This window comes from Ammospiza nelsoni, chromosome 2 (genome assembly GCF_027579445.1).
Source record: "Ammospiza nelsoni isolate bAmmNel1 chromosome 2, bAmmNel1.pri, whole genome shotgun sequence".
NCBI classification, from domain to species: Eukaryota; Metazoa; Chordata; class Aves; order Passeriformes; family Passerellidae; genus Ammospiza; species Ammospiza nelsoni.
Window position 1 is genome coordinate 32,528,649 of NC_080634.1, and position 27,373 is coordinate 32,556,021.

The 27,373-nt window shown below is 42.9% G+C and overlaps 1 protein-coding gene across 2 annotated transcripts; it reads right to left on the reverse strand.

Annotated features, from left to right (window-relative positions):
- Positions 1–19: 19 nt before the first annotated feature.
- FOXJ2 (forkhead box J2) lies at positions 20–27,373 on the reverse strand. Of its 2 annotated transcripts, XM_059466096.1 has the most exons (12): positions 27,201–27,286; positions 25,916–26,040; positions 11,036–11,388; positions 10,455–10,529; positions 8,461–8,529; positions 7,975–8,115; positions 7,383–7,581; positions 5,207–5,527; positions 4,713–4,814; positions 4,047–4,247; positions 3,222–3,320; positions 20–2,641 (listed from the first exon to the last, which is right to left on the reverse strand). In XM_059466096.1, exons 3-12 carry the CDS (start codon positions 11,366–11,368, stop codon positions 2,553–2,555), a joined length of 1,629 nt encoding a protein of 542 aa, XP_059322079.1. In that variant the 5' UTR covers positions 11,369–11,388; positions 25,916–26,040; positions 27,201–27,286; the 3' UTR covers positions 20–2,552. The 2 variants fall into 2 exon arrangements, with proteins under 2 accessions (XP_059322079.1, XP_059322078.1); XM_059466095.1 differs by having other exon boundaries at positions 25,916–27,373.

Consider the following 27,373-nt stretch of genomic DNA (forward strand, 5'->3'; position numbering starts at 1 on the left):
AATACTGGCACCAAAACAGTTAAACCATAAACATTCACTTTTTCTTTTTATTAAGAAAGCATGCACAAAAATAAACTCGTGAGACCACGCCCCTCTCTCCCTGACCACTGACACAAAGCACTGGGGGCCACATTGGGCTGGAGGGGCCTGCAGGACCCCTCTGTGGGCCAGGCTGGCCCCCCTACCCTGCCTGCAGGCCGGTGCCAGCGCACCCGTAGAGCTCCACACCCACCCATCGATGTCTTACCACACACTAACAACACACATTGATTTCAGGGGCAGAGGAACGAGGCTAATTTGCACACTGACCGGCATGTATTTACATATGCAAATGAGGCACAACTTAATACGCAAATGAGGCAAATATGCAAATGAGGAGCACTTGGATATGCAGAAGGAGCCATCTTGGTTTGGTTTGCTTCCGGTGGTGCTTTCAGACTTCCACAGGGCCGGCTCTCAGTAATGTCCACTGCAAAACACTTAACTGGCACCTGCCATAAGTTGTCTCTTGTTGTTGCCGGTGCCACTTTCCACAGAAACCTATCACACTTGCTTCCAAAGCTATATCATTCCCATCCTGAGGCAGCAGAGATAACAGCTGACTCCATGTTGAAGCTGTCTGGGATTCCTCATTTATCTTGGAAATGCTCAATGACGAACTTCCCCCCCCAAACTCACACTTAAACAAAAAAAAAAAAATCCAAACCCCAAAAAAAACAAAAAAAAAAACAAAACAAAAAACAAAACAAAAAATCCCAAAAAAAGGAAAAAAAAAAAAAAAGAAAAAATAAAAGTGCTGTTCCTCCCTTCCAATGTAATGAGACCCTGCTTCCCTGACAACAATCCAATTTCCAATTGGTTTATCCCTACAGCAAATTTAAAAAGCAGTGCTAGTTCCCCACCTTCCTGCAGTCAGAAGAGAGGTTATTACTTTACTCCTGTGCTCCAGGTCTGTCAAGAAGCCATGATAGTCTATTTCCACATTTGTTCCCTTCACTGGTAAATAGGGAATAAGGGCTGGGGGGAGGCTTTATAAAATATTAAGAAGAAACAAGAAGTTTGACAGAACGGAGCCATACGAGAAAAGAAGGGGAACACAGGACACAACTTTGGGGAGGAAGCACCTAAATGCTCACTCCCATTCCTGTATCTTTCCCACCTTCCTGATTTGCACATGCTGACAAAGCTCATCCTTCAGGATTTACACTAGGTTACATCATCTCCCCAGCTGAACTGCAAGGGGTCCAAGACACCTTCCTCCCTTTCATACTACACTCTTTGGTTGGTCAGTTCAAAACCCTGCCCTGATTCACCCTCTCTCCCCTAATGCCCCTCTTACAAAAACTGCTTGCAGGGGCCTCTCAGTCCCTGACCAGAGGGTTCAGCCCTTGGCCCCACTCTGCCCACCACAAGCCCATTCACCAAGTGGGAACCACTGACGGAGGATGTGCACCTACACAGCCAGACTCCTGTTGCCGGCACTCTCAGCCACAGGCAAGGACAGCCTCCAAAGAAATATGAGGGGGAGGATCAAATAACAATTGGACAAATACTGATGAGAGAAAACTTCCAAATTTGCATATAAAAGGGAGAGCCTCACTACATATTTTGAAAAAGGGCTTGAAAGGGTGTGGGGTGAAATGAAAAGCTCTGGGGAACAGAATTTGCTGAATCACATGCGACACCCCTGACTGCTTCTTTTACCTGATGGGTATGTAGGCTTCACCTAGAGACTGCAAAAGGCAGTGTAGGAAATGGGTCAGGATTCCCTCAAAACCTCTCAGTCTTCACAGATGGGACCACATTCTGAAACACAACTTCTCTGCTGAAACACCGCATCTGCTACATTCTCCTTTCTCCAAACTCAGGTCTGCCCTCCCAGCTCAGCTCAGCTCTCCCTACCTCAGGGATTACCCTCTCTTTGTACTTGGAAACACCACTTATTTTCTTGCTGTTCCTGCTGGTGCAAGAAAGTTCACAGAGCTAAGATCACCCCTCCAGTGTCCCTTCAGCCCCCTGACCTTTACAACATTTATGAAACAACATAACTACAGGCTCCCAGGGTCCACTAGGCTCTCTCACTCCAGTAGCCAATACGACAGATTCACCGGCCACCTTGAAGGGAAAGAGGGATTGTTAAACGCAAAATAACGGAGGCAGAGAAAGATGCACTCGAGGATTCAGCCTTCCAAGGTCTTTTCATGGCACCAAGGACCCATCTTCCCGCCCTCCACAGGGCACTGCGCAACACGAAAGAGCCGATCCGATGCGTCTGAGGCCACCAGAGGAGGGGGAGGGCTGTGCTCAATTATTGGTAATAATAATAACAATAATAATAATAAACAAAAGAAGAAAAGAAGATAAAACAGGACGCAAGGAAGGATTATCTTCGGCAGCATCTTGCGGTGGCTTCTCTGGCGGAGATAGAGAATATATATCTATATACAGGCAAGGCAGGGAGGCTGGGGAGGGAGGTGCTGACACCATTGACCCCATGTCCCCCTCCCCTCCCACGTCCTTCAAAAAGGACGGGCTATCAAGTCTGTAACTTGCTAGGTGATTAAGTCCCAGTCAAAATCATCGGGGATTTCCTCATTGGCGCCTGGAGGAGGCCCTGGAGGCCGAGGGACCAGATGATGAGCTGAGCCAAAAACAAGAAAAAAGAAGAAAAAGGAAAGAGGAGAGTTAGATTCTAAAACTACATGTTTCTTCACAGTGGGTCCTTGAGCAAAAGAAATCAAAAGTGATTTGGGCCTTCTCCTTTCCAACAGTCTAACAAGCGAGAACACTACAGGCATTAATCTCTGTCAGCATCTACCAGTGTGTAGGAATGTTCTGCTGTGAAATTCTCCACAGCAGCTTCTACAGAAGTTACCTTTCAGCCTCCTTTACTTACCTCATAGCTGACTGCTGATAGAGCACCAATGACTTCATCAACAGAAGCTTCTCATGTACAGCTAGCTGTCTTTGAACAACTAACTGAGGGTAAGGCTAAGCTAGAAGACTGCTTATGTGAAGTGAAAGAAATCAGGCCTTTGAAATCCTAAACCTTCCCAGAGCTATAACACAGCCCTGAATGGAGGGTCCCTTGCAGTCCATGCTCCCTCTCTACCCACAGTGCTCCATTTGATTACTAAGTGCTTTGGGAGAAATGCACCAAGGGGTTGGGAATCAGTTCTTCAATATTCATTGGTGTAATATGCCTTAACATCACCCCTTACCTGGGCGATTATATCCCGGAGAGTCCTGGGTAGAAATCTGGTACATAGGAGATGGCCCGGAGAAGAGATGGGGAGGCTGGGGCTGACCATAGGAGTTCACTGTGAAAGGAAATGAATTAAGAAAACAAAAAAAACAAGTGTTAATGTTCAGGTCAGAAGTCTTGGCCCTGACTGGAGCGCAGCTCAGCCACAGAGCAACTCACTCAGACCCACAGGATACTGAGGAGATGTTCAGCTGTTGAGTCCTAACTCCAAACTATAGCTTGGTCAGGGATCTTGTTCTTGAAACCAGCAGGAGTTTCTATATTATTGTAAGAGAAGAAAATTTTCATCCAGAAACACCACAAGCTGGCTCAATATCATCCACTTAGTTCAGTATTAGATTACACACACCATTACAGTTCTATCAGGACCACCATATCCCCTCCTCAGAATGTATCCCCTTCTCCTCTGTACAGTATTTCTCCAACAAGGGTGCAAGACCTTTTTCTTTTACTGTTCCTGCCATCTGGAATAGCAAACTCTCTATCTTGCCATTCCTCTCTGTTTGTCACCTAAAAAAACACCTCTTCTCCTCTTCCGGGTTTGCCTTTTAAATATATTCCTGCCTGGAGGTTGCCTGTCAATAGCATGCATCACATAACAGCAGTCTGTCCAGACCACAGGTATCAGACATCCCAGTTCTTTAAAGCCAGAGAAGGCTGAGTTCCTATGAACAGCTCTGAGCTGCTCAGTGCTGCATTGCCTGGTAAGGCTGCAAGTCATTTAGGATATTCACAGAATTGGGCCTTCATTTGCATGTCATTTTAGTCTCCTCCTAATTACCTTGGTTCATGGATTGCTCCTGTTTGCCACTGTTCAGGGCACAAGAATCAGAGATTCGAGGGGGCTGCTGTGGGCCAACCAGATGAGGGAGCTGACCAGTCTGGGTAAGGAAGTGATTAAGGGAGTCACAGAGGTTGGCAATATGGTGTTGATCCAGCGTCCAGTTCTTCCGCTCAGCCTGGCGCAAACTCTCCATGAGCTCTGCAGGGGACAGAGGAGAGTGTCAAAGACAGCAGTCACACTATGATCTTCCCTGCAAAGAATTTGTCTTCTGTCCCTAAATCCTACCTCCTCCTCACAAACCAAACTTGATTGTTTCAAATCTGTCGCCACACTCCTGAAAAGCTCCACATCTAAGATACTGTCACACTGACTCAGGTAGGGCAAGGAAGAGTTTGAAGGAAAAAGCTCAGTTAGCTTTCTGACATCCTTTCATGACTTAATTCTCCCTGCTCCAAATCCTGCAGTGTTCATTCAAGCACTTCAGGATCTTTAACAGAACCCATGAAGTAGGACACCTCTTTTTAAAAATGAGGTGAATCACTGAGAAATCCAGGCACTTGCCACAGTTACACTGAAAAATAGATCCCTGCACAGCACTTGCATGTTCTAGACTACAGCCCTAGTCACTGAGTCACTAGCCTTAGTCACTAGGCCAACACTGACCTGAGAATTGGGAGTGCTCAATGCTAGACCAGTTCAGCCGGTTTACCATCTTGAAACTTTCCTTCAGGGAATCAATGTTGGAGCACCAATCAGGGGGAAACGCTGGAATGAAACAGGGACAAGATTAATACAACACAGATCACCCTTCCTCTCCACCCCTATAAAGATTGGCCCCTCTTCACCAATGAGCCGGATGCTACAGCAGCTAGAAATCCTTTCCCCCTTGAAAACCAGGGGCGGTATCTCCTTTTTCACTAAGGCCCTGATTTATGCTGCATCCCTTAACAGAATCCCAAACCCAGGGTGATATATCCTCCATTCTCCAGGTAAGAAAGCAATTTCCTTCTCAGATTTCAAGCCTATCTGACTTTCCTCCATTTTCTACACACAAGTAGGCACTACTTAGGGAACGCTCACTTGTGGGATTTCTGTCTGGGAGCTGCTCCTCACTGCTCCCTTTTCCCCATCCATGCTTTCCATCACCCCTGACTCACCAAAGCCAGCGTTGTTGATTGAAGCCTGTGACTGCTGCTGCTGCTGGTGTGGCTGCTGCTGTGGGTGGGAGTGTGGGTGATGCTGTTGATGCTGGTGGTAACCTCCATGCTGCATCGGGGGCGGGTGCATGGACATCACTGGCGGAGGGCCATAACCTTCACCACCCTGCTGCTTCCCTCCTTGGGATGGGCAACCCTCTGGGGTTGGAGTGTGGAGTGGGGGAGCAGCACCCACTGAAGAGGGGCCTTGCTGCTGCTGCTGCTGGTACATGTAGTAATTGTGGTTGGAGGGCTGCATGTCACCAAGGAGTGAAGAGAAACCTGCCGAGTAAATGAAAGAGGAAGGAGCTTTAAGAGAGCCTGCATCAGACCTCTGCTTACATTATCCAGCTCTAATTTCACACTGCTCATCCCGCTATTCATGAAGCTTTAGGAGTGCCCTCTACAGGCTGCCAGCAACCATCACCTGTGCAGTTACGCCCTTGCTGTGCTCCAGACACAAAACAAAACGCTCTACAACAAAGACCCACAAGGATTTTAGTACAGCGTTAGGCACTTAAGTTCCTCCCTGGATTTTTTCCTAGACTTACCAAAGTAACCCAACCTCTCCTGAAATGTCAAGCACATGTTGTTTTCATATAAATGACCATTAAGCATACTTAAACAGTACAACATTTAGGAAATTGGTAATTTAATGCATCTGACTTGCTTGTTTCCAAAGACTCCCTTCAGTTCCCTTCTTACAAGCAGCTTGGTCAGGAATCTTCACAATTTTTCTCACATTGATCATAAGAGGTCATAAAAGACTGCTTTTGTACAAAGAGCACACTGCACACACCAGGGCTCCTTTATTACTTTCATTCCTCCTGACTCACTGGGTGTGTAATTTCTATCCTGTATTTCAGACAACCCCTACACGTGAGAGCATCAGGTATTTTCCATCTTTCCCCAACACCAGGAGCTCAGCATATCTCTTACATCTGCTTCCCCTGTCCATTCTCCCCATTCACTCGGGAACCTCTGTGGAAAACCAGTCAGGGGCATTGCATGCCATTAACCTGAGCTACTCGCTTCTTCCTTTGAGTACCTTTACTTGACCATCTGCAAGCAAGCCTCACATTTTCACTAGATTGAACATCAACCCTTCGAGTATCCTACTACTGTCCTAGGGGAAAAGGATGAATACTGCCATTCTGACTCAAAAGTTGCCAACAAAATTTTTTCAAAAACTGCAAGTTTTCCTACACTGTCATGCAGCCTACAACTTGGAGGGGAAAAGCCAGCAGCTGCTAAGTTTGTAAAATCAGAGGAACACACCAAGCCAAGGTTCTTCTCTACATTTTTCTAGCTTGCTCATACTACAACACCTCACACAACAGTCTCCTACTAGGAGTGCCAGCATCATGAAAGCAGTGAAAGTATATACATTTTTATTTCACTGAAGCTTCAAGTTCAGGAGGCCCTTTCTGGAGTGACAAACTTTGCCTGCACTGTGTGATGGCTGATAGCACAGGCGAAAAGCTCATGTAACAACATAATCCTTTTTACACCAGATTAATATTTAGCATAGTGTTTAAAGGCAGAAAGAGCTTAAAGTTTTTCTGAAGTATTTTCCACGGACATCTCATCCCTGAAGTGATTCTGCCCTCTTCTGGCTGCTTATTCACTCCCAGAAATGCAAGATATGAATGGAGTTGGAGGCCCTCTCTTCTCTGCTCCAAATCCACAAAGCTCAATTCTCCAAGGCCTTGTACAATCCTACTTTTAACAGATCTGAGCAATGATGATTTTCCACTCTCCTTCTGAGAAACTCCAGATGCAACAATCCCCTCCCTCTTACGGTTTCTAGCCTGACAGACTGTGAATGTTTCTCTGACATGCTTTTCTTCAGGACTTCATTTTTCCCAGCTTCTGCCATTTTAGTATTTGCATTTGTATCAACACACGGCATTTTTAAATCATTGTGCTTTTTTATTCTGAGAGAACTAGGGGGAGCAATGCATAAAAGGACGTGCAGATTTCTTATCAGCTCCTGGCAGAAGTAATTACAGCATGCCAAAGAAGGAAAGTCTGTTTGCACAGGCTCCTAAATGAGGAAAGATCTGAGAGATGCCAAATGGACAAGACTGTGTGGGCAGATACCTGCCCACCCCACATGACGCATGTAGTTACTCACCGTGCTGAGAGGAAGATGATTTCTCCAGCATGGATTTGTAGAGATTTCGGAAGGACCAGCTAAGGTCCTGGAAGTTGATCTCAGAGTAGGAGAACTTGAAGTCATGGTTGGCACTGTACAGCGGAGGTGGCACATCGGCCCCTTCACGGCCCTGCCCCCCTGATACAGTAGCGGCAACATCCACAGGCCCTGCACCCTGCTAAGGGAGGCAGAAAAAAGGCCTTCAGTCTGAGACAGAGATCAGACTAGATACACACAGAACATGCACTGGTATGCCATATCACTTAGCTCATCTTCCAACAAATCTTCCGAAGCGCCATTTTCTTGAGGAACACCAACCACAGCACAATGGCTCCAGCCTTTCTTCAGGTAATACCATTACGCCTTTATCCTTATCCCCATCCAACCCTTTGCTAAAATTCACTTCCTCCTTATTTTCTATCTCTGCAATTTCAGCTCCTTCCCTTCTTTTTATTTTTGCCTCCATATCACAATTTTCACAATTCCCTCTCCTCACTACTTCGCTTTTCCATTCATGCACCCCTCCTACTCTCCTTTTCCTCCCACTTCTATCCTTTTCCCCACAGCTCACCTGACTGTAGTTAGCAATGGGGGTGGTGCTCTGGATCGACATCTGAGGGGTGGCCTCAGGTGGCAAAGAGGCTTCTGTGCTGACTGGAACAGCCCCTCGGGGGCTTTTACTTGCCTCTTGCTCTGGGGAGTCTTGGGGTATCTGTGGATGGGGAAGAGAGAGAGAAGGAAAGGAGCAGAAATCAAAAACAGATGGAGAAGTGAAACTGCAGATGGGAAGCCAGCTCCCCCGCTGTAGAAGTTCATGGCTTAAAAAAGAGGAGGACTGGGCCTTAGTCACTGAAAAGTCAGGATAAAGGACTTCAGACAAGATTAACTTTGCTACTGAATAGCTGCAACAACAGGCAATCAACAGGACATACATACTAGTTCAGTCCTGGCCTTTGTCTGCCCATCTATACACCCTGACCCCAAAACATTATCATGGTCTGGTGCTGGAAGGGAATTCCCAGCCCACTCCACGCTGTGTGGAAAGAAAAACACTCACGTCATCATCTGGAGGATGCCGCCTCTTGCGAGATATATCTGGACATGTATCTATTGTCCAGTAAGAGCCCTGGAAAGAAAACCCACGGGTGAATGAATGATGAAATCACATAGCTTCCTGAAGTAGGGGGATGCTGACTCAAGACATGCAGCACCAACTAAACATTAGGACCACAAGGACCATCCTCTAGAACCTCACACAACTGAGACTCAGGTGTTGCCAAGAGATTCCTTTCTTGCACTGGGTTGCTTTGAACTATGAGGAATAATGCTACTGGTGGAAGGCAGAATCCTCTACTTTCCATCACTCTTGAGACAGGACACAAAAGGATGGTTTGATCCAAGCTGAATGAACTCTTTTAGGCCTGCACACTCCTTTCAGTGGCTTCCTCACAATCTGAATTTATGATTAACTCATGAGAACCAACTCAACGCTGGTATTTGGCAGAGACAGCCAGAAGGATTGCTCTTTTTTCATGATTGTGAGACTACACTTCAAGCATCCACAGTGGACCCATGATGGCTAAGAAAAAAACCACTGTTAAGAACTGAAACAAATTATGTACAGAGAGGTCTGTTTTAGCTTGGACAAGAAAAAGCTAAGGGGATCAAACCACTGCCTTCAACTGTGTAAGCATATTATAAAAGACAGAATCAAATTCTTCTCAAAAATGTACAGCACAAGAAGAGGCAAAAAATACAAGTTGCAGCAAGGGAAAGTACAGTCAGATATAAACAAAACTTTCTTCACAATCATGGTGGTGCAGAACTAGAACAAATGCCCAGTTTTGCTATCTCTATCCCTGGAGATATTAAAAATTTGACAGATCTCATCAGCTTAATGTTATTGTTCCTGTCTGGGAGAGGATAGGGGTACATGTCAACCCCTAGACCTCCCTTTCAATATAAAACAGCGTATAATTATGAGTGTTGTCTTCTGACTAAGTATAAAAAGAACTCTAAAGTGGATTTAGCTTGTTTTAACCTCCCATCAAGATCTGAATAATCTGAATAAGCATCAAGCACAAGTTTTCATTATAAACCCAGCCCAACATGCCAATGAACACCTGCAAACATATACCCTTAAGTCAGTCAGGATTTCCTAGAATAAGCTACATAATTAATGGTATTTTTGAGCTGTGATCCTCAAAGATCTACTATTTCCACTTATAGGTGCCAACTGAGCACCACACAGTCCTTTAAATATAACCTGAAATAAAGGCCTGAGCAAATTGTCCTTTCTTGCAACTTTAGGATGAGGGGGAAGAGACAATCCTTGTGTCTAAATACACAGCTTCGTACCCCTACCATCTCCTCCTGCTTGTTTGGTTGTGGGTTTTTTCAGACAATAATATCTGCATGCCAAGATGCCAAGTCTTGGTTTTGCTAGCAATTCCCCTTTACAATCTATGTGTACTATCACAGCTTTCCTTAGTTAGCCAACATATTCCTGAATTCTTGAGTTTTACTCGTAAATAATTTCTACAGATTTAAACTATGTGATGATGACACATTTTTCCAATACCAAATACTTTGCAATCTATATAGGCAGCAATTCTGCTCTCATTTCCATGGATCCTGCCTCCATGAAATCCATGATGTCACATCACAGTCCTACTGTTCACCAGCAGCCGCTATGCTCTCTCATAGCAGAACAAGTTGGACTATACTCACATTTTGCACACAAAGATAAAGAAGAAAAAGAAACAAAATTAATAAAGTACATTCAATCACACTTTTGACTTCTGCCTGTATCTTTAAAGTCAACTGAAGATCACAGATAAGAAAAATAATTACTAAAACCCTTAAAGTTCCTTTAGAGGTTCCCTTTAAGTAAATGCTTCTGTAGCCAAAGGACTGCAGTAAATCTTACTACTGCTTCCATTTTTGCCTACACTTTAGGTTTCAAATTCCAACCATGAGTTAGAAAGGGCAACCCCAGCTTATTTCCCTGCAGTTTTAAATTGCTTGCCCAGGAGCATGCAGATTTCTTACCTTCCCAGGATCATCTCTTGGTCGAGGCACCTTTCGAAAACATTTATTCAGAGAGAGGTTATGACGAATAGAGTTCTGATAAGAGAGTAAGAGATACAGGTAAGTGCTACAACAAAAACATACAGTCTTCTGAGTATGTGCTGGAGCAGAGAAAATAGGATGGTACCTAAAAGCCAAAGCTCACTACATATTGCTGGAATGGGGCAGAACAGAAGCTGTGGAAAGGGACTGATTAAAATGGTTAATATGGGGCTGAACCACCTCTACACCTATAGAAGGTGCAATGAAAATAGCATCAGTGTGATGCAGAGGATGGTGGTGATGTGTGCTTTGTGGGGGATTTTTTTGTTTTCCTTGGTTGGTGGTGGTGGGTTTTGTGTGCACTCCTTTTTAGTGGACCACCACATATGTTCAACAAAATTCTCAGAGAAAATGGGACTGCTGGCTCTGCATTTTCTCCAGTTGGTCAACTTAGTTTTCCATCAGTCTTATTTTAATCAGTGAAGCTATTCTGCATAGAATTAAGAAAGTAAGCCTTATAATTAGGCAAAAAAGGGTACTTCAGTGATGCAAGCCCTCACCTTCCAACCAATACCAGCATTTTTGTAGTAGGGAAAGTTGTCGCAGATCCAACGGTAAATCTCACTAAGCGTCATCTTCTTGGCAGGTGATGAGTTGATGGCATACGTGATCAAAGTGGCATAGCTGTAACGTGGCTTCCCATCTTGGTGCACTGCTGCCTCATCCTTACTCAGTGTGGCATTGGGATCTGTTGGTGAGCCTGGGGGACACTTTCGGGCAGACCCTGGAGGTCCTGCTTGTGAGGAACCCCCTAATTTTTCAATAGTAGCCCTTAAAGTAAGCTGTGGGAGCCAGTCTATGGAAGTGAGGCTGCTTTCCAGATCAGAGGCCATGCTGCTGGAAGCAGGAATATCTGTGAGGAGAAAGGAGAGGAAAGGAAACCCTTAAGACACAAACAAGGGGAAGCCTAAGAACAGAAACATCCATTTACCTTCTTCTCCTGCTATCACAAATACCTGTATGAAGATCATCCTACTTTATTTATCTTACTCACAGCTAGCCAGCACCACTCCAAGAGGCCCATGACTGTGCCTCAGGGAGGACCATCCATACTGAGGGCAGTGGGGACAGTGCTTGTCCACACTGATGGTAACATTGCTAGGGCAGGCTTACCCCAGGGCACTGCTCCCAGGTAAATAGCCAAGCTCTGTTTAAGGGAAGCAGAGCCCTTTCAGCAGGTATATCACATTCACTCCTTTACTACATAATCCATAACCTTGGTACTCTTCACCAAGATTACGTGTGATCCAGTAAGTTTACGGTGTCAGCTAAGAGGAAAATCATAGCTAAAAGGGAATATTCATTCATGCCACACACAAACCACAATTTAATTAGATCATCTGCAAAGTCAGGACTATCTTAATTTGAGGGGAAATTAATTTCTCTCTGAGGCCTAGCCTCTCTTTTTGCATTAGGTGACATTATAATGAATCCTATTCCTTAGAGCTAGGATTACATATCTCATTTTAAAACACCAAGATCATGCATAATACTATATATAGATAATTACATCTACCATGTCAAGTTGGAACAGACTATATTAAGCTCATAATAGTTAAAGCTTTGCCTGCCATAACCAGTTTTTCCTAAAAAAATATATAGATATATATTTAAATCCTGCTTAATTCACACTATAGCAGGCAAGTATTTTCTCCAATTCTGAGACACAGAAAAAATTTACTTGTCTGAAATCACACAAGTTTGCTGCAGGAAAAGACTCAGAATGTTTTCTCTCACAAACATTATATACTTCCCCTCAGAAAAATAAACCACACCTGGCTAGCAGTTGTATACAAATTATTTTATAAGAAGAAAACATTTTGCAGCATGAACTTGTATGAACTTGCACCCTTAGCACACTAAGTTTTCTGTAGTCTGTTGCAGTAGACAGGCAGCAGAAAGTCTGTCATTCCTACTCACAACTGGCTGCATTACTATACTGGGAGCAATCCCTTGAAGTCTGGACTGAGGGAGCTAAGTTTCCAAGGCCATAACTTGCACTCCTCTTTGCATAAAGAGAAGAAACGTGTCTTGAAGGCATGCAAATTCTATACCTTTAATTTCTGAAATTAATCATTCCAGAAGATTAAATGACACTTTCTTTGAGCATGCTGGAGCATAGACAAGGCAAACACACTTATGTCTGTATAGCAAATTAAACACTTGCATACATGTAAGAGAGAAGAGACTGACACGAACACACTCTGCTTAGGAAAGATTCGTCAGCAGACACCTCCCACTGAGTGCATCACTCAGATGAGTGGATCAGATGAGACAGGGAGACACCCATCTGCATGAATACCAATTAGATACTCGTTCTAAAAATAGGCATTTGACAATAACACAGTGTGGATGCACAGATCCAGAGACAGATGCACCCAGCATTTTGACACTGAAGCTACCCGTTCTTCCCCCACACCCATATGCATTCTACCTTTCACTTCTGCACTCCAGAGCTCTCACAGCACCAAAGCAATGAAGTCCACACTCCAACGCATTCATATGCGCTAAACCTTTCATTTCTATGCATGTGCTCACCACACCTCTTAGGGCTCAAACACCTACACAATACCCCAGCAAAATCCATCCTTCAGCCCCCACAGGCAGTGGCTTCACAGCCCTGGCCTCAGGAAACACGTCCTAATTGCACAGCTAACACCATCACTCACTCTTAGGCACCCAGACCGAGAAGCACAATTGCAGCACCACAGTGTCTATGGTGAGTGGAAACATTTTTATGTCTGGGGAGGAAAGGAAAAGCCCATCAGCTACCAACTTACCCATCTACTCATCTGCCACACTCTCACTTGGGACAGGCATTACTACCTGCTGCACAGCTAATTGATCCAAGCTGCAAAAGGCTTTCCACTATCCAGCCCCTCAAGTTGAGCATTATTGAATAACTCGTTTTGACCGATTTAATCTAGTATCAAACATTTGAAATTTACACAAATTTAAAAAAAAATAGCAGGACTATTCTTTTGTGAATAATACAAGGGAAAAGCAACAATATATTTTTATCCAGTTGGGACGGACAGACCAATCAAAACACAGCTACATTTACATGGTAACTTCACAGGTAAAGCCCTCATTAAAAGTAGTGCCCCACCTGGAAGAAAACAAACATGAACTAAATGTTAAGTTGAATGCTTCATTTTGTAAGTGTCTCATATAAATTTTAAGTTCTATGGTGCAAGCAGAAAAAAAAATACTGCTTCTTGTTAAACCATTATGAAATATCAGTTGCATTAACAATACAACTCCAAAGTAAAATAAACACAAATTTATCTGTTCCACCCCCTCCCCCCTTTTTGCTTTTTAAAGACAAGCAGAGAAATCAAGAAAATTAGGTTATAAAAGCATATGGCAGATTAAGATACCAATCTGAAACACCAGAAATTCAAGAAACAGAAGAAAGCACTGTTGTTTTCACAGAGCTTCAGGTTTGCCCAGGTTATGTCAGTAGAGCATCTGGGATGATTGGCTATGCAGTAAAATGTAAGGCTGATATGCAACATCCCCATCATCAAATATACACAAGCTTTTGTGCATTTGTATAAAATACACTCGTCAGGGAGACAAGCAAAATTAGAACTGGGTCAGATTACACCCACACTAAGAAATTTAGTATTTTCATTCCTTGGTTTATAAAAATCTTTGACAAGAAAACAAAATCCAAAAATTAAAAAAAAAAAAAAAACACAAAAAAAAAAAAAAAAAAAAAAAAAAAAACACAAAAAACCCCCCAAAAACCCCAAACTAACACACTTTTCAGTAAAACACAGCAGCTTTTTAAGAAGATAAGAAGATATACACTAGACAGTAATTTAGGACAGAAAGCAAAGAGTCAGACCAAACAGCAATCACATGGGAATTTTCAAAGCCATGGAATAAGACCTTTTTTTCCAAGTTTGCACTTGATCATGTTACTGGATTTGCTGGCAATATGGGATCTGTAATAATTGAGCATAGTCAAACACTATGTAGGTGGCAATTCCAGAACACTTGCAGGGCAACAATAATTTAGTGTAATTGGCTACTAAATAATTTAAAAGAATATTTTCTATGCAGTAAGTATTACTGTTAATTTATGTTGCATTTCTCATTCACCTGACCCAAGTATTTGGTGCATCAGCTTGACACTACTAAATGGCATGATAAAACAAGACTGCAGCCAAACCAGAGAAGCTGATCATTCTTCCAACTTTCCTTTCCCAGCTTATTGCCTGGCAAATCTTTTGAACTCTTCTCTTATGATCCCATTCAAATAAAGAAAAAACCAGTAATAAGTAATAAGCACATGGAACTGAAATCAAGGGTGCTTTAAAAATCCTACCACATTAGCAAGTCAGAATTAATTTTCAAGAAGTAAAAAGAAAGTCGAAGACCAGAATTCACAATGTCCCACTTTACAAGGTAAATGCTATCTGTTTATGTATTTGGCTGAATTTAAAAAGCAAGGTTAGAGTAGCCAAGGTCATAACCACCATCAACAGCTGGAAGGCGACAGCAGAGTCTTCATTTTTCAAGCACTAAACAGTTACAGTACAATCCCAAGTCAGGTCAGAGAGATGCAAAAAGTCGAGCGAAGCATCGATCCTGAACTACAGTTAAACAGATAAGAATCTATCCAATGCATAAGAAAAATGTATTAAAGAAAATTCCTGCATTGAATACCTTTTAATAACCACTAATTCACTTCAGACTAGACCTACAGCTTGCTGGGAAAACTGCTGCCTTACTTTGAATCTTTGCAAGTAGCAAGTGGAAGCTCCTGCTGCAAATGCAAGCCAGGCTCCTGTTGATGGGACAGTAAGGGCCATCCCTTAGCAGTGCTGAAGAAATCTGTACTTTGCTACTCTGCAAATGCTCACTCTAAGCCAGTCAGATGTTACCCAGGATCACTGCTACTTGGCCATCAGGACAGAAAAACACATGAAATGTGGGGAACAACACACTGAGGGTCCCACTGAGCACAGAGTTAATAGACATTTATAGCTTGAAGCATTCTCTAAGGCTGGATTCAAGGGCTGGTCAGGCAGAACCAGTTAGGACTCAAATGGGGAGCCATACAATGCAGTGCACTGCCTACAGAAGATGCCTATTCTAGAATAAATCTGTACATTTACATTTTGATGTGTTTACTTTCACTGTTGCTTTATTTGCTAGTATTTTGATCCAACAAAACACTATGACAAAAAGATTTAAAGGAGACTCAAGTTTCTCAACATGAACTTTGAGAGAACAAAGACAGACTACCAAGCAATGACAGACATTGCTGCAGAGCACCTATGAATAGGTGACCACTTGAATTTCAGTGCCTGAAACACAGATCCAGTGATCTAACTAACAATATCCATCTAATATACTCAGAGATACCCCTAGTCTCTAAGGTATTTAGCAGATTTTAAAACTGTCAAAAAAAAAGACTATTTGACTACAACCCTTCTGAAATAATGTCACATTGTGAGGAGTAAAAGTAAAACATGCATGAAGAAATGAGGAGCCTCTACTTTGGTGAAGAAAAGGCAGTTCTAATGGACTTGTGTAAATTACACACTCAAAAAACTCTGTGTCTTCATCCAGTACAAGAAGGGGGAAATAATCAATTTAGCTGAGTCTAGAAGGAAGAGAAATTTGCCGTTTTAAGATATGTGCTTTCCCTCATAAAGAAGGTGGTGTGAAACAAGATGGCGGGAATAAAACACTTCAAAATCTGATCTTCTCTAAGCAAACATTCTCACAGAAATACTTGTTTCATGTAAGAAATAAGAAAAGAGGATACTGATTATCAGCCCAGACTGAAATTGCTATCCCTCGTTTTGGTAACTCCTTGTGAGAAGCCTTCAGGAAATGTTTATATTTCTGGAATCAAATGAAGGAAGAGAGGCTGGTGGGTATTTCATAAAACGAAACTTAACCTGGAAGGAATGATAGGTGTCATGTTACTGACAAAAGAAAGGCATTTCAGTTTGACAGCAGCCTTCTGCCTTCAGTGCCCTATGAAAGGAGGAAAACCCATCCATGGGAGCAAGGAGGTAAGAGAAATTCTCATACCCTAGAACCACGCTTCCCTTTTAGGGGAGCAGTAGAACAAGCCAAAAATGTTTTCCCAATTACAGGCTTGCAGATATGGTAACAGGAGGCACATGGTTCTCACTAGTCATGAGCCACAAAGGGAAAAGGGATCCAACCAAAGGAAGCCACTGTCACCTAGGAGCACACGGCATGCTATTGCCTGTGAGTGTCACAGTGTGCACCTGTCCACGCGTCGGGTTCTGAGCACAGCCCCGCTCAGAACTACTGCGGGTGCAAGACTGCACAGCTCTGAATGCTCAGGGTGCTGCTTCATGGAACACAGGCAGTACTGCAACTGTGGTATCCTGAATGGAAAATCTGCTCCAAGTCACACAAAACACTGAGATGGTACTGAAAATTACCAGTTTGAGGAAGATGAAAACTTTTAGGCCATGTATAGCTTAATATAAATTACTCGACTAATTGTTTTGTTGTAATGAAACTGTTATACAGATATGATTTTCCTTTAATGAACAGAAATCTCAACAAAATAAGGTTCATATTAAGTCTCAAAGAAAAATAAAAAGAAAAATTTGTTTTCACTGTCATTACAGTTTAGATAAATATCATGATAGCACATTTATCATAGGACCTTTCAATTCCCTCCATTTTGTGAAAGGTACACAAGCAGGCTATAAATTTGTATTTTGAATTTAGTAAATGAACAGCACTGACTCTGCAGGCATTTTTGGTACTAATGAAACATGAAGTCTTGTGAGAACTATAAAGTCACCCAAACCCTCATGTTGGAAGTGCATCAGGATTCAATTCCAAAGGCAATTATGTCCTAGCTTTGTTTGAAACTGACAAATGGTATAGTTTACAAAACCTGACCTGCTTATTTAAACTTATCAACAGATGGCATTATAGCCAAAGCCTGAAATATGCTCATGTCAAGAGAAGCAGTATCTTTATGGGCATAACAGGCTAAGATTGAGCATAGCTAGGGCCTTGCCAGATTTTAATAAGACAAACTAATCAAATGTTTTGGTTGTCTGCTATATAAACATACAGGGAAAAAAAGCATTGAGAAATACTACACAAACATTGCAGACACTCCTAAGACAGTCTGAAAATATTTGCTCAAAGTTAGGACCAGTTTTTTTATTTATGATGCTGTGTAAGGTAAAGTGGGGAATATGTAACATCTGTCAAAAGAAACAGTAAATGATACTGAGAATACTGGTATACATAAAATACTTTTGAGCTGGAAATTATTTCCTTTGTAATAAGACTACTAGAAAAGATTTATTCTAATAATAAGCCAAATGTCCCATGACAACCTTCCCAATAACAGATTTGAAGTAAAAAGTAAACCAAGCACTTTGAGGAAGTGCAATGAAACACCCCAGCAGAAGTGTCTCTGCAGCATCCCTCCACCCTCGGTACCATACGCAATATTTCACCGATGGAAGTAGCAGCTGTAATTCCAAGCATATGCCAAGGCAGGAGAGAAATCTCTGACATTTGCTTTAAGAATATTAACGGAACAATTACTCTTACACTGAGAAAGGTAGAGGGAACTGGTTTTGGAATAAGTCAAGTTTATGAGCACATATCTGAAATGAAATTTTCCCTGGGAAATGGGGAAATCTGTGGTAGAGAAATGGTAGGTAAGAGCAGGTATTTCCCCCAGCCTTTTGAGAGGCCCCAAGCTGAAGGATTTCAATTTTACCTGCCTATCAGAATCACATCCAGTAACAAACCTGCAGCAGAGGATATGTAAACACTGATTTAATACCCAGATTGTTTCTGAAATTAGAGACAACATCAGAAGTAGATCAGCATGTGCACTATCTTGCTCAGAAGATCTGCACAGCATTGCAGACATATATAGAGGCACAGGTTAAAAGAATGTAACATGCTTATAAATGAAAACTGTATTCTTATTCACATTAAAAAATGGGTCTCAGGGAAAAATTACTGTTAGCCTTGCATTTTAATGATAGCAATAGAGAAAGGCTTCTATGGTAGAGAAAGGAACATCAGCCACACACAGGGAAAATAAAAATCTGACTGCAAGTGGTCAGAACTTGTTCACCAAAGGCTGAACCACTGAAAACAAAATAGTCAATATGAACTTTGCAACAGTTGCTGAAACAAACCACAACCCACTCGTGGAAACGGGTATCAAGCAGTAGCAAGAACTCTGTACTGAATTCATAGGAAAAAAGGAAATCGGTATCAAGTGCAGATTACTTGAATGCCACGTGCCCAAAATGTACACAGAGCACATGCTCCCAGGGTTGAGATTACCAAAGCACTGCAGAGAAGCCTGTTAAAAAGGAGTCTGAGAGCAAAGCACAGCTGAAATTGAAGTTGGAGAATGATCAGAAGAATCAAATAATACTGTGTGAGGCTCATAAATTAAGTCTCAACCACTGTTTTAACATAATTCCTTTTTACTATTCTGTTAGCTGTTATTCTCAAACTGACAGAACTCTCTTCCAGTAGACAAAACACCTGACAATCCCTGCCTGGCTCACAACTCGAAAAGATTTGTACCACTCTTGAAATTCAAGAGGATTCAGAACCACACTACCACAGAAGACACACAATTAATGGTTTCTTTTTACTTAAAACACTAGTACTGCTGCTTGGCATCCTACTCACTAAATGCTCCATTTTGTGTATCATCCAGAAACTAAATCTTCTGTTCATCTCCTTACAGACACTGAAAGAAGTCCCTTTCTTCTACACAGATGCTTGCCACAGTTGTCACCTTGCAGCTGCAAGTAAATATTATTCTGCTCTAACCTTGAACATTCCAGTCTTCAAGATGTTGTGTCTTTGTTTATAACAGTCTTTTTTTATTTTTTTGCTCTTTATTGCTTTTGCAATCATGCTTCTTCACAAAAGGAGCCAGGGAGAGTGGGGTACATACAGTAAGATGAGTACATTTGAGTATCAGTTAGACCTTTGAATAATTTTAAAAAATGCAAATAATGGCTATTTGCATATTTGAAAACTGCTAATTGCAAATATGCAATTAACAGTGGGACCCAATGATCTTAGAGGCCTTTTCCAACCTTAATGATTCTAGGGTTTTATGAAATAAGTACTTCCCAGTATGTCTGGCCTCTATTGGCTGGCAATATTCCCGTGTGTATCAAGGTATGAGTCAGCTGAGGAAGAATGCAAAGAGATGTTCATGCAAAAAATGGAAAAGCACAATGTCATGCTTGTGTTGCTGGGACAGCAAATGACAATGCAGTAAGGGACAGTGACAGATAGGGGAGAAACAGAAATGTGAAGGCCCCTTAGAGTGAGCACAACAAGCTGGAACCTTATGTGGTGGATGATAGCCAAAGCACAGGCTTGTCAAGGAGGAGATGGCAACGTGTTGAGAAAACATGCCAGGAGGACAGCCTCAGCAATTGTGATGCTAACAAGACAAAAAGGTAACACAGTTCTCAGAGGCCAACAAGAACAGCTCCCACTAACAGAGATGGGAAATGAAGGAGGAAGCACAAGGGTTACCCAAAGAGACTCAAAGAAGCAGCAAAAAATTCAAGCCATGAACAGGAATATGAGTCCTACACTGTATGTTCAGAGCAAGAACATGTTATAGAGGCCCAACTGTGGAAGCTTGCAGCAGAGGAAGGCAGGAAACAAAGGCAAATCTCAAAGGAGCTTTCTCAAGTTCCACACTGGCCTCAGGGGTCTTAAACTTGCAGCAATTAATTAAAAAATATGTTAAGGTAGTATGCAAGGCTGCATCATTTAATATCCCTGGCATGAAAGAGGTAAAGAAAAGCAAAGAGAGGATACTAGAAATGGGTCATTGTGTCTAAGTTGTGAAAAAAAAATATGGAGGGAAGTAAACAAATTAGTGCAGAGGCTACTGAATGAATGACTGGAATAGTCAGGAGGGAAACCAGGAAAATACTGTCACAAAAGTCAAGGGAGGACAAGATTTCAAGACTGGGCATGATCAAGTGTCAAAAACAGCAGGGAAGCCAAGAAGGACGAAGATGGAATAGAGACCCTGAGACTTGGCCAAGAAAAGGTCATTAGAGATCTCAGGAGAAGCTTCAAGGGAGTGAGAATATCTACAGTGAAGTCACCTTATAAACAGTTCCAGACTGCACACAATCATACAGAATCTTTCCATTTTGGAGTGACTGGTCCTTCAATGAAACAAAAACGCATTGGGGCTTCTACTGTTTCCCAATGCCAAAAAAAAGGGCATATAGAGGTTTTAAGTTCAATATCACACTGTAATTAAGGCAATCAGCAGCAAGAGCAGAAAGCCATTAGAAAGTGGTTTTCATCCTTATACTTTGGAACCCTTATAAAGGATCAATAACCTATTCCAGGATAAATGGGAAGTCATGCATGGAGAAGCATGCAGCCCAAGGTCAGCCAGCAAAGGAACAGCAGAACTTTGCAGAGAACGTTGCTCTCCCAAAACCCAGACTAGTTCTCTACAGTCAAACCTTGTCTGCTTTGTTCAGGTAGAGATAAAGAGAATTTCAGATATAACTATTTTACCAGCTTGTTTATTTTTCTCTGCAAGTTCCTGATGGGGAGGGAGAATTTGTCTTGGTTTTACTTAACAATAGTTTTTTTAGGGGAAACTGAGAATTCAGGAACTTTGCTCTTTTAATTTGTGACCACAAAGTGTTCAGATTCTTTCTCAATTATTCAGATTTGAACTTTTAACAGTAATTACAGATTTCTGCTATAATCAGCCACAGTCTTCACAGAGCAGAGAGCATAAACAAAATTTGAATTGCTAATGGTAAAAAACAAAAAAAAAGCAAATATTTTTTTCCTCGAGGTATAAAAGCTCTCACTCATCATCGCACCCTGTCCCTCATTACTCAGTCTCTCTTATACATAAAAAAGGCCAAAAAAAGAACACACATTCCCTTGGTTCTTGATTTCACATCAAATAAACTGACCGGCTCAGAAAGATGAGGAATGAGGTACTGGGCCTTGCACAAAATGCTCAGCCCAGCTCTGAAAACCAAGATCCTCAACTGCTAGAGGGAACCAGAGAACATAATAGAAGGGGGTTTTATTCCAACTAACCAAAATGCAGCAATTCCTGAGGAAGGAGAGGGGCCAGAAGAGAAGAGAGGGTGGGAGAATGAAATTGAGTTGGACTATGGAGACCAAGTGCCATTCCCCAGGCAATCAGAACTGCTTATTTTCAGCGGTTAAAAAAAGAAGTTTCTTGAGATAACCTCAGACAAAAAGTCCTACATGTCCACAGGCATATAATCTAACAAAAGGCAACCAGGAACAAGTCAAAAGGCAGGTGTAGAAGTAAGACCAGAGCCTGTGAGATGCAGTAAGGCTCCTGCCAGTGAAGAACCTTAGTGAGAAGATGAGGGATGCTTCCTTGATGAAGAGAAAAGCAGCATTTAGGCTTCTAGGACCATAGGACAGAATGCCAAAGGGACCAAAAGAGAGAAGAGATGCAAGGAGCAGGAACAACTGAGAGGAGGAGTGGGTGTAGGAGGAAATGAGAATCAAGAAGTAGGCAGGCTGGAAACATGCTGGGCCTTAAAGGTGCAGGAGAGGAACATGAGTGCCACATGATGCTATGGAGCCCAGGTATTCAGGAAAGGTCAGGCACTACCAAAACCTCTGCTGGCTACCTTTAAATCTGTGCTGCCTACCTAAGGAAGTATCAGGTTCATAGTAGGAAGCCTGGTCAGGTCAAAACAGATGGATAAAACAACAATCTAGTCCAAATCTTGGCAAAGCATCACAGCATATAGCATTAAATTGGTCTTAAAGTTGGCTGTGAGATCTCCAAATTTTGAAACATTCACAGTATTTTGCATTTGCACTTCAAACTTAAGATGAAAATTTGCAATTAATTAATTGCGAAAACATACTGCTGCATGCTTGCTCTCTCTCAGTAATACACATACACAGACAGCCTTTAAAAAGTGAAAAACGTGAGTTCAGGGCAGAAATATGTTACAGACTTTGATGTTCATCATATATCCCTTAGAAGGAAGAAGGAAACAAAACCAGCAAAACAGATAGCAAGTAGCAATACTGCCTCCTACAAAGGCAATAAGCATTTGGAGGTTGAACACATCAACTGGATATTCTTGCTAAAATAACATGTGCAACTGCCAACAATACAGCAAATTAAAGGCTTTTCTTTAGGCCTCAGTGTTAACACAACTGGAGAGTTCAAACATGCCAGCTATCACATTAGGCTTCCCATCAATCAAGGGGCCACTCATCTTCTCTAATACACCTCCCAGACCAAAAACAGTATCCTTCAAAGTTTCAGTTCTGAAGCATCGCTCAGAAACAGATTCTGCAAATGGAGTGCTACAAAAACATAGAAGGTTCTGCATGAAAATCACTGGTCACTCTTCTACCCAAGGTTGGGAGAAGCAAATGGAAAAATGAGTCCAGAAGCATTTTTCATTTTTTGGTTGCTAATAACTGAGATCCAATTCCTGTCTGACAGCTGTGTAAAATGAGATAATCAGCTCAGTCCCGCTCTTGAGGGACAGCTGTCCATATCACAGTCACCATTAACCACTCCTCCTTTCTGACATTTGAAGTAAAGGGCCAAAGATCCAAACTGGGATGAAGATGGAATCTCCCACTACATGAAGGTCAGCCGAAGTTTAGGGAAAGAGGTGGTAACCTGTAACCTGTACCTCTGTGGTAAGAATAAATTTCTTCAGAGACGCCAACATTCTGCTGTATTTTTAGAGGGGGAAAAAAACTCAGCAAAAAAACCCAAACCAGAAGGACTACAGTAGTCACAACCCTCTCTTGGACTGAAAGCTTAGATACCAACTCCTCAAACTGCTTCCTTCTTTTATTCCAACTTTTTGGACTCCTTATTCTATCCTAGAAACTTGCCTACAAAGCCACACTTCAAGATAAAACCCAAAAAGTTATAGAACACAGACTAAAACAGTATTACAACCTCATGATCTTTCAGTAACATAATCCTTTTCCCATAACTCTTTAGACCATCTCGTTTCATTTTGCTTAAGGGCTTGACCTGAGAAATGCCACTGTCAGTTCTCAGAGGGGAGATGAGTGCCCACAGGACACTCTGACTGCTTCCACTTTTAAAGTCAACTTTTGGAAGCATGAAAGTCCAGATTTAAATTTACAAACCCATATACACACAACTAAGTGTCCTTTTCCCCAAATGCAGAAGACTTCATTGCTTATGCTGAAGCCAACTCTATGTTCCTAGGCATCTACAAGAATTAGGTTGCTTATGAAGGTACATTAATGTGGTTTTTAAAGTCTAATTTTAGGTGGTCAGGTTTAACATTCTTAATGTAAACTCTTATAGACATAACACTTCCATTTAAGCGTGTCTATAAAGTACCCTGCACTTTCATGAAGATAAATAATACTCTCCCTTTTTCTTGCATAGATACTTTTGTATAAAATAAATGGTGCAGAGCAGCTGCAGTATTCCATCTCAGAGGAAGCTGCATTTTCACCTGTGATAAACATTTGATGTGAATACCATGATCATTTTGAAAAGCTGTGCTCACGAAAAATTATTCCCTAAAATTTATGAGTATGTCTCAGCTTTAGTATAGCTGTGTTTTAGATTATGAGATCTTTTGAGCAGAGATTGTCTTAATTTGGTGTCCAAGTCAGTACTGAATGCCTTGTCAGCAATTAACAAATAAATTACCATTAGTCTATAGCATACCACTTCCAGTCTTTTGTGTCTGTAAAGAACATTTAAAGCTCAGGCAGCAAATACAGAATCTTTATCATTAATGGAAGAAAAAAAAATGTTTCATATGCAGAAAGGTAATTGTGGAAGAGCAGAATTTTGTTAAGTCTGGTGTATATATTCTGTAAAGTGCCCTGGCATCCATCAGAGGCAAAAGCACTTGAAAAATGTCAAGTCATGACTGTGAGGAAGGGGGCAGCGTGAGGTAAATTAACCTCACGAGCACGAAAAGTCAGTTTATCCCCTTGAATGTACAAAGGCCAAAATGCCTCAGTTATCTCTTCCCTTGTGCTAGATAACACAGCTCTACTCAAAACAGGCTGATTGCATAACTATAGGGCAACAGGTAGGAGGGCATCTAACAGTACCCCCAGAACATATGCAGGCTTGGTGGTTCAGCCCTCCCTTAGAAAGAGTCACCTTCTGAAGCCATGGATAGCTGACAAAATTCTCTGCCAAAATGGGGAATCACTTTGGCATCTTTTGTCTGATCTTGCAAGCACATTACACCAAGGAGTTCCTTCTTCAGGGACTCCCTGTTTAACCATTGCTCTCCAAAAGGGCTCTCTGTCCTGGCCCTTTGATCTTGGATTTCCTCACTGCTATCTCACTAGAAACAGTAATACCTCATGTGAGACATCCAAGATTCTTCTGCTCCTGGAGTCTGCTTTGGCTTTATTTGAGACGACATCTCCCTCAGACTTGATTCCTCAGGAAATCACTACGCTGGTGTCAGAATACTCATTTGTGGCTGGGAATTAACTGCCTCATTTACAAAAAGCAGCAGCTTGGCTCACGCAGCACCAGCACTAGGATTCACATTCCTAGCCCCTGAATGCAGCATAAAACACAGATGAAGACTGGTAGCAACCGAACGGCTTCTTTTGGCTTTCAGAGCAGGTTCCACCAGCACTGTCACAGCTTTCATTCCCAGGCCCCTGAGCACCACAGGACCCACTCCCAAGGGCACTCTTTCCAGAATTCACCCCACAGTCCCTCAGGTAACATTAGGACACACATCTCAGGGTATTTGCATGGGGATCTGTAGGTTCAGACCCCAAGCACAGTGAGGTCTGCACTGTGGAAATGACTTTATTTCCACAGTTACAAGCATAGTAGGACCCACATGGAGAACTGACACTCCACCCCATGGCTGCATCCTTGGACCCTGGCATTACAAGTCACTGCTCCTTGTCTCCTCAAACCTTTTTTTGGCCACTATTATCATTCTCAATGACCCCTAAATGACAGAAATTAATTCACACCAGTGATAATTAAGGCTGAGTCTAGGATGAATAAACCAGGGAAAGAAAGTAGAAGGGAAAGGGCAGAGAGGCTTCTTACAATTATATCGGGCTAAGGTCTCCCATAAGCTAAATAGTGAGGGAAAGAATCAGGTCAATTCATTTAGCTCCATAAGGCAGCAAAATGAATGAGACTGAGAAAGACACACAGAAAAAGAAGGTGGGGAGAGGTCCAGAAACAGAAAGAGCTAAAAGATTAAAAGCATGCAGATACCGTGAGAGAAGAAAAGACACAGAAAACAAGGACAGAAGGCGAGAGAAGACAGCTAGGAATAGAGAGGTGATATAATGTGGTCACTCACTCTGTCTGGAAGATTTTCTGGAGGGAGGTGGATAATCTTCAGTGCTGGTTGTTGGGGTGCTGCCCTTCACACTCCTTCTCTGAGACCCATACTCAGACCGTTGCTATCAGCTATTCCAAGGGCTTCTTCAAAAAATATTTCGAGGGCGAAAGGATTGTGGATGAAATCAGGATCTTGAGTATTAAAACAATCTGCTAGGGGATTGTCAGTCCCCTAAAACTGCTGGTTTTATCCCGGGATGGAGATCCTCTCTCCCTTTTGGCAGCTAACTACTAAAGGGGTGTTCCCCGGGAAACAGCCTTTTCACTGATGGTCAGATTATTTCAGAAATCAATTTCCCCAATCTGCCTACCTAGAAATCTCTTTTCTCTAGGTACACCTTGCCCGTAAGGGAAAAAAAAAAAAAAATCTCTTTCTCTAAAACAATTCTTGCTATCTCGGTGGATATTATCAGTGAAATCTGCCTTTTCCTCTCCCTGTAACTAGGAGGTGTGTCCTCTCTCCTTGCACGGGGTATTTGAAGAAAACCCTCTTGGGATTAGGGGATGAGGGATCTTCCTTGGGATGAAGGAAGATGAAATCAGTATTGGAAATTACCTTTATCTCCAGTTAACAGCAACTGGAAAAAGAAAGACTAGCTAAATCTCTCTCTGCTTTCTCTCCCTTGTTTTGCTCTATCACCTGCCGAGCAGATGTAAATAATTAAAATTACTAGGTAAGTATCTGGAGCTCCTACTTATTTCTGCCTTGGGAACTGCCTCTCCTGGGCATACAGGATTTCCTCTGTAAAGACACTCACTACTACCTGATCTGGGGAAGGGCTATCTGCTCTGCTTGAGCGAAGACTTTCCTCAGCAGCAGGATGGAGTCGGCAGTAAAGGTTATTCTCACAATCCTTAGGAACTGGGGTCTGAGGACACCTCTCCCTGTAACAAGTATCGAAGGAGCTCCAGAAAGCTCTGTTCCACAGCGAGAAAGAGCAGACCTGCTTCTAGATAGTTACTAGGGCTGGCTGCCGGGGGCCTGCGCACACCCTTGGCTGGTTAGTGGGGAAGGGGACAAGTGTTAAGCTCCCTCACCAGCTGCGGGGAAGGGGCCTGGCGGGGGGGGCGCCGGGGTGTCCCCACACCGGGCGCGGGGCTGCCTAACGGGGCTGCGGACGGGGCGGGGGGCGGTGGCCTGGCTCTCTCCCCCACCCCGGCAGGCTACGGGGGTGTCCCCCCACCCCGGCCGCTGTCCCTGGCTTCCCCCCAGGCCCCAGCTCCTCCTGCCCGGGCTCGGCTACCACGGGAGGCCGCGGCGGCTCACGGGCCTGCGCGGCGCCTCCGCCGCCTTCCGCCGGGCCGCGGCTTCGTCCCCGGGGTCTCCCCGGGCTCCGGTTCGGGGGGCCCGGCCCGGGCGGCGCTGACTCTCTCCAGGCCCCGCCGCTCCCGCGGCTGCTGCTCCGGGCTGCGGCTC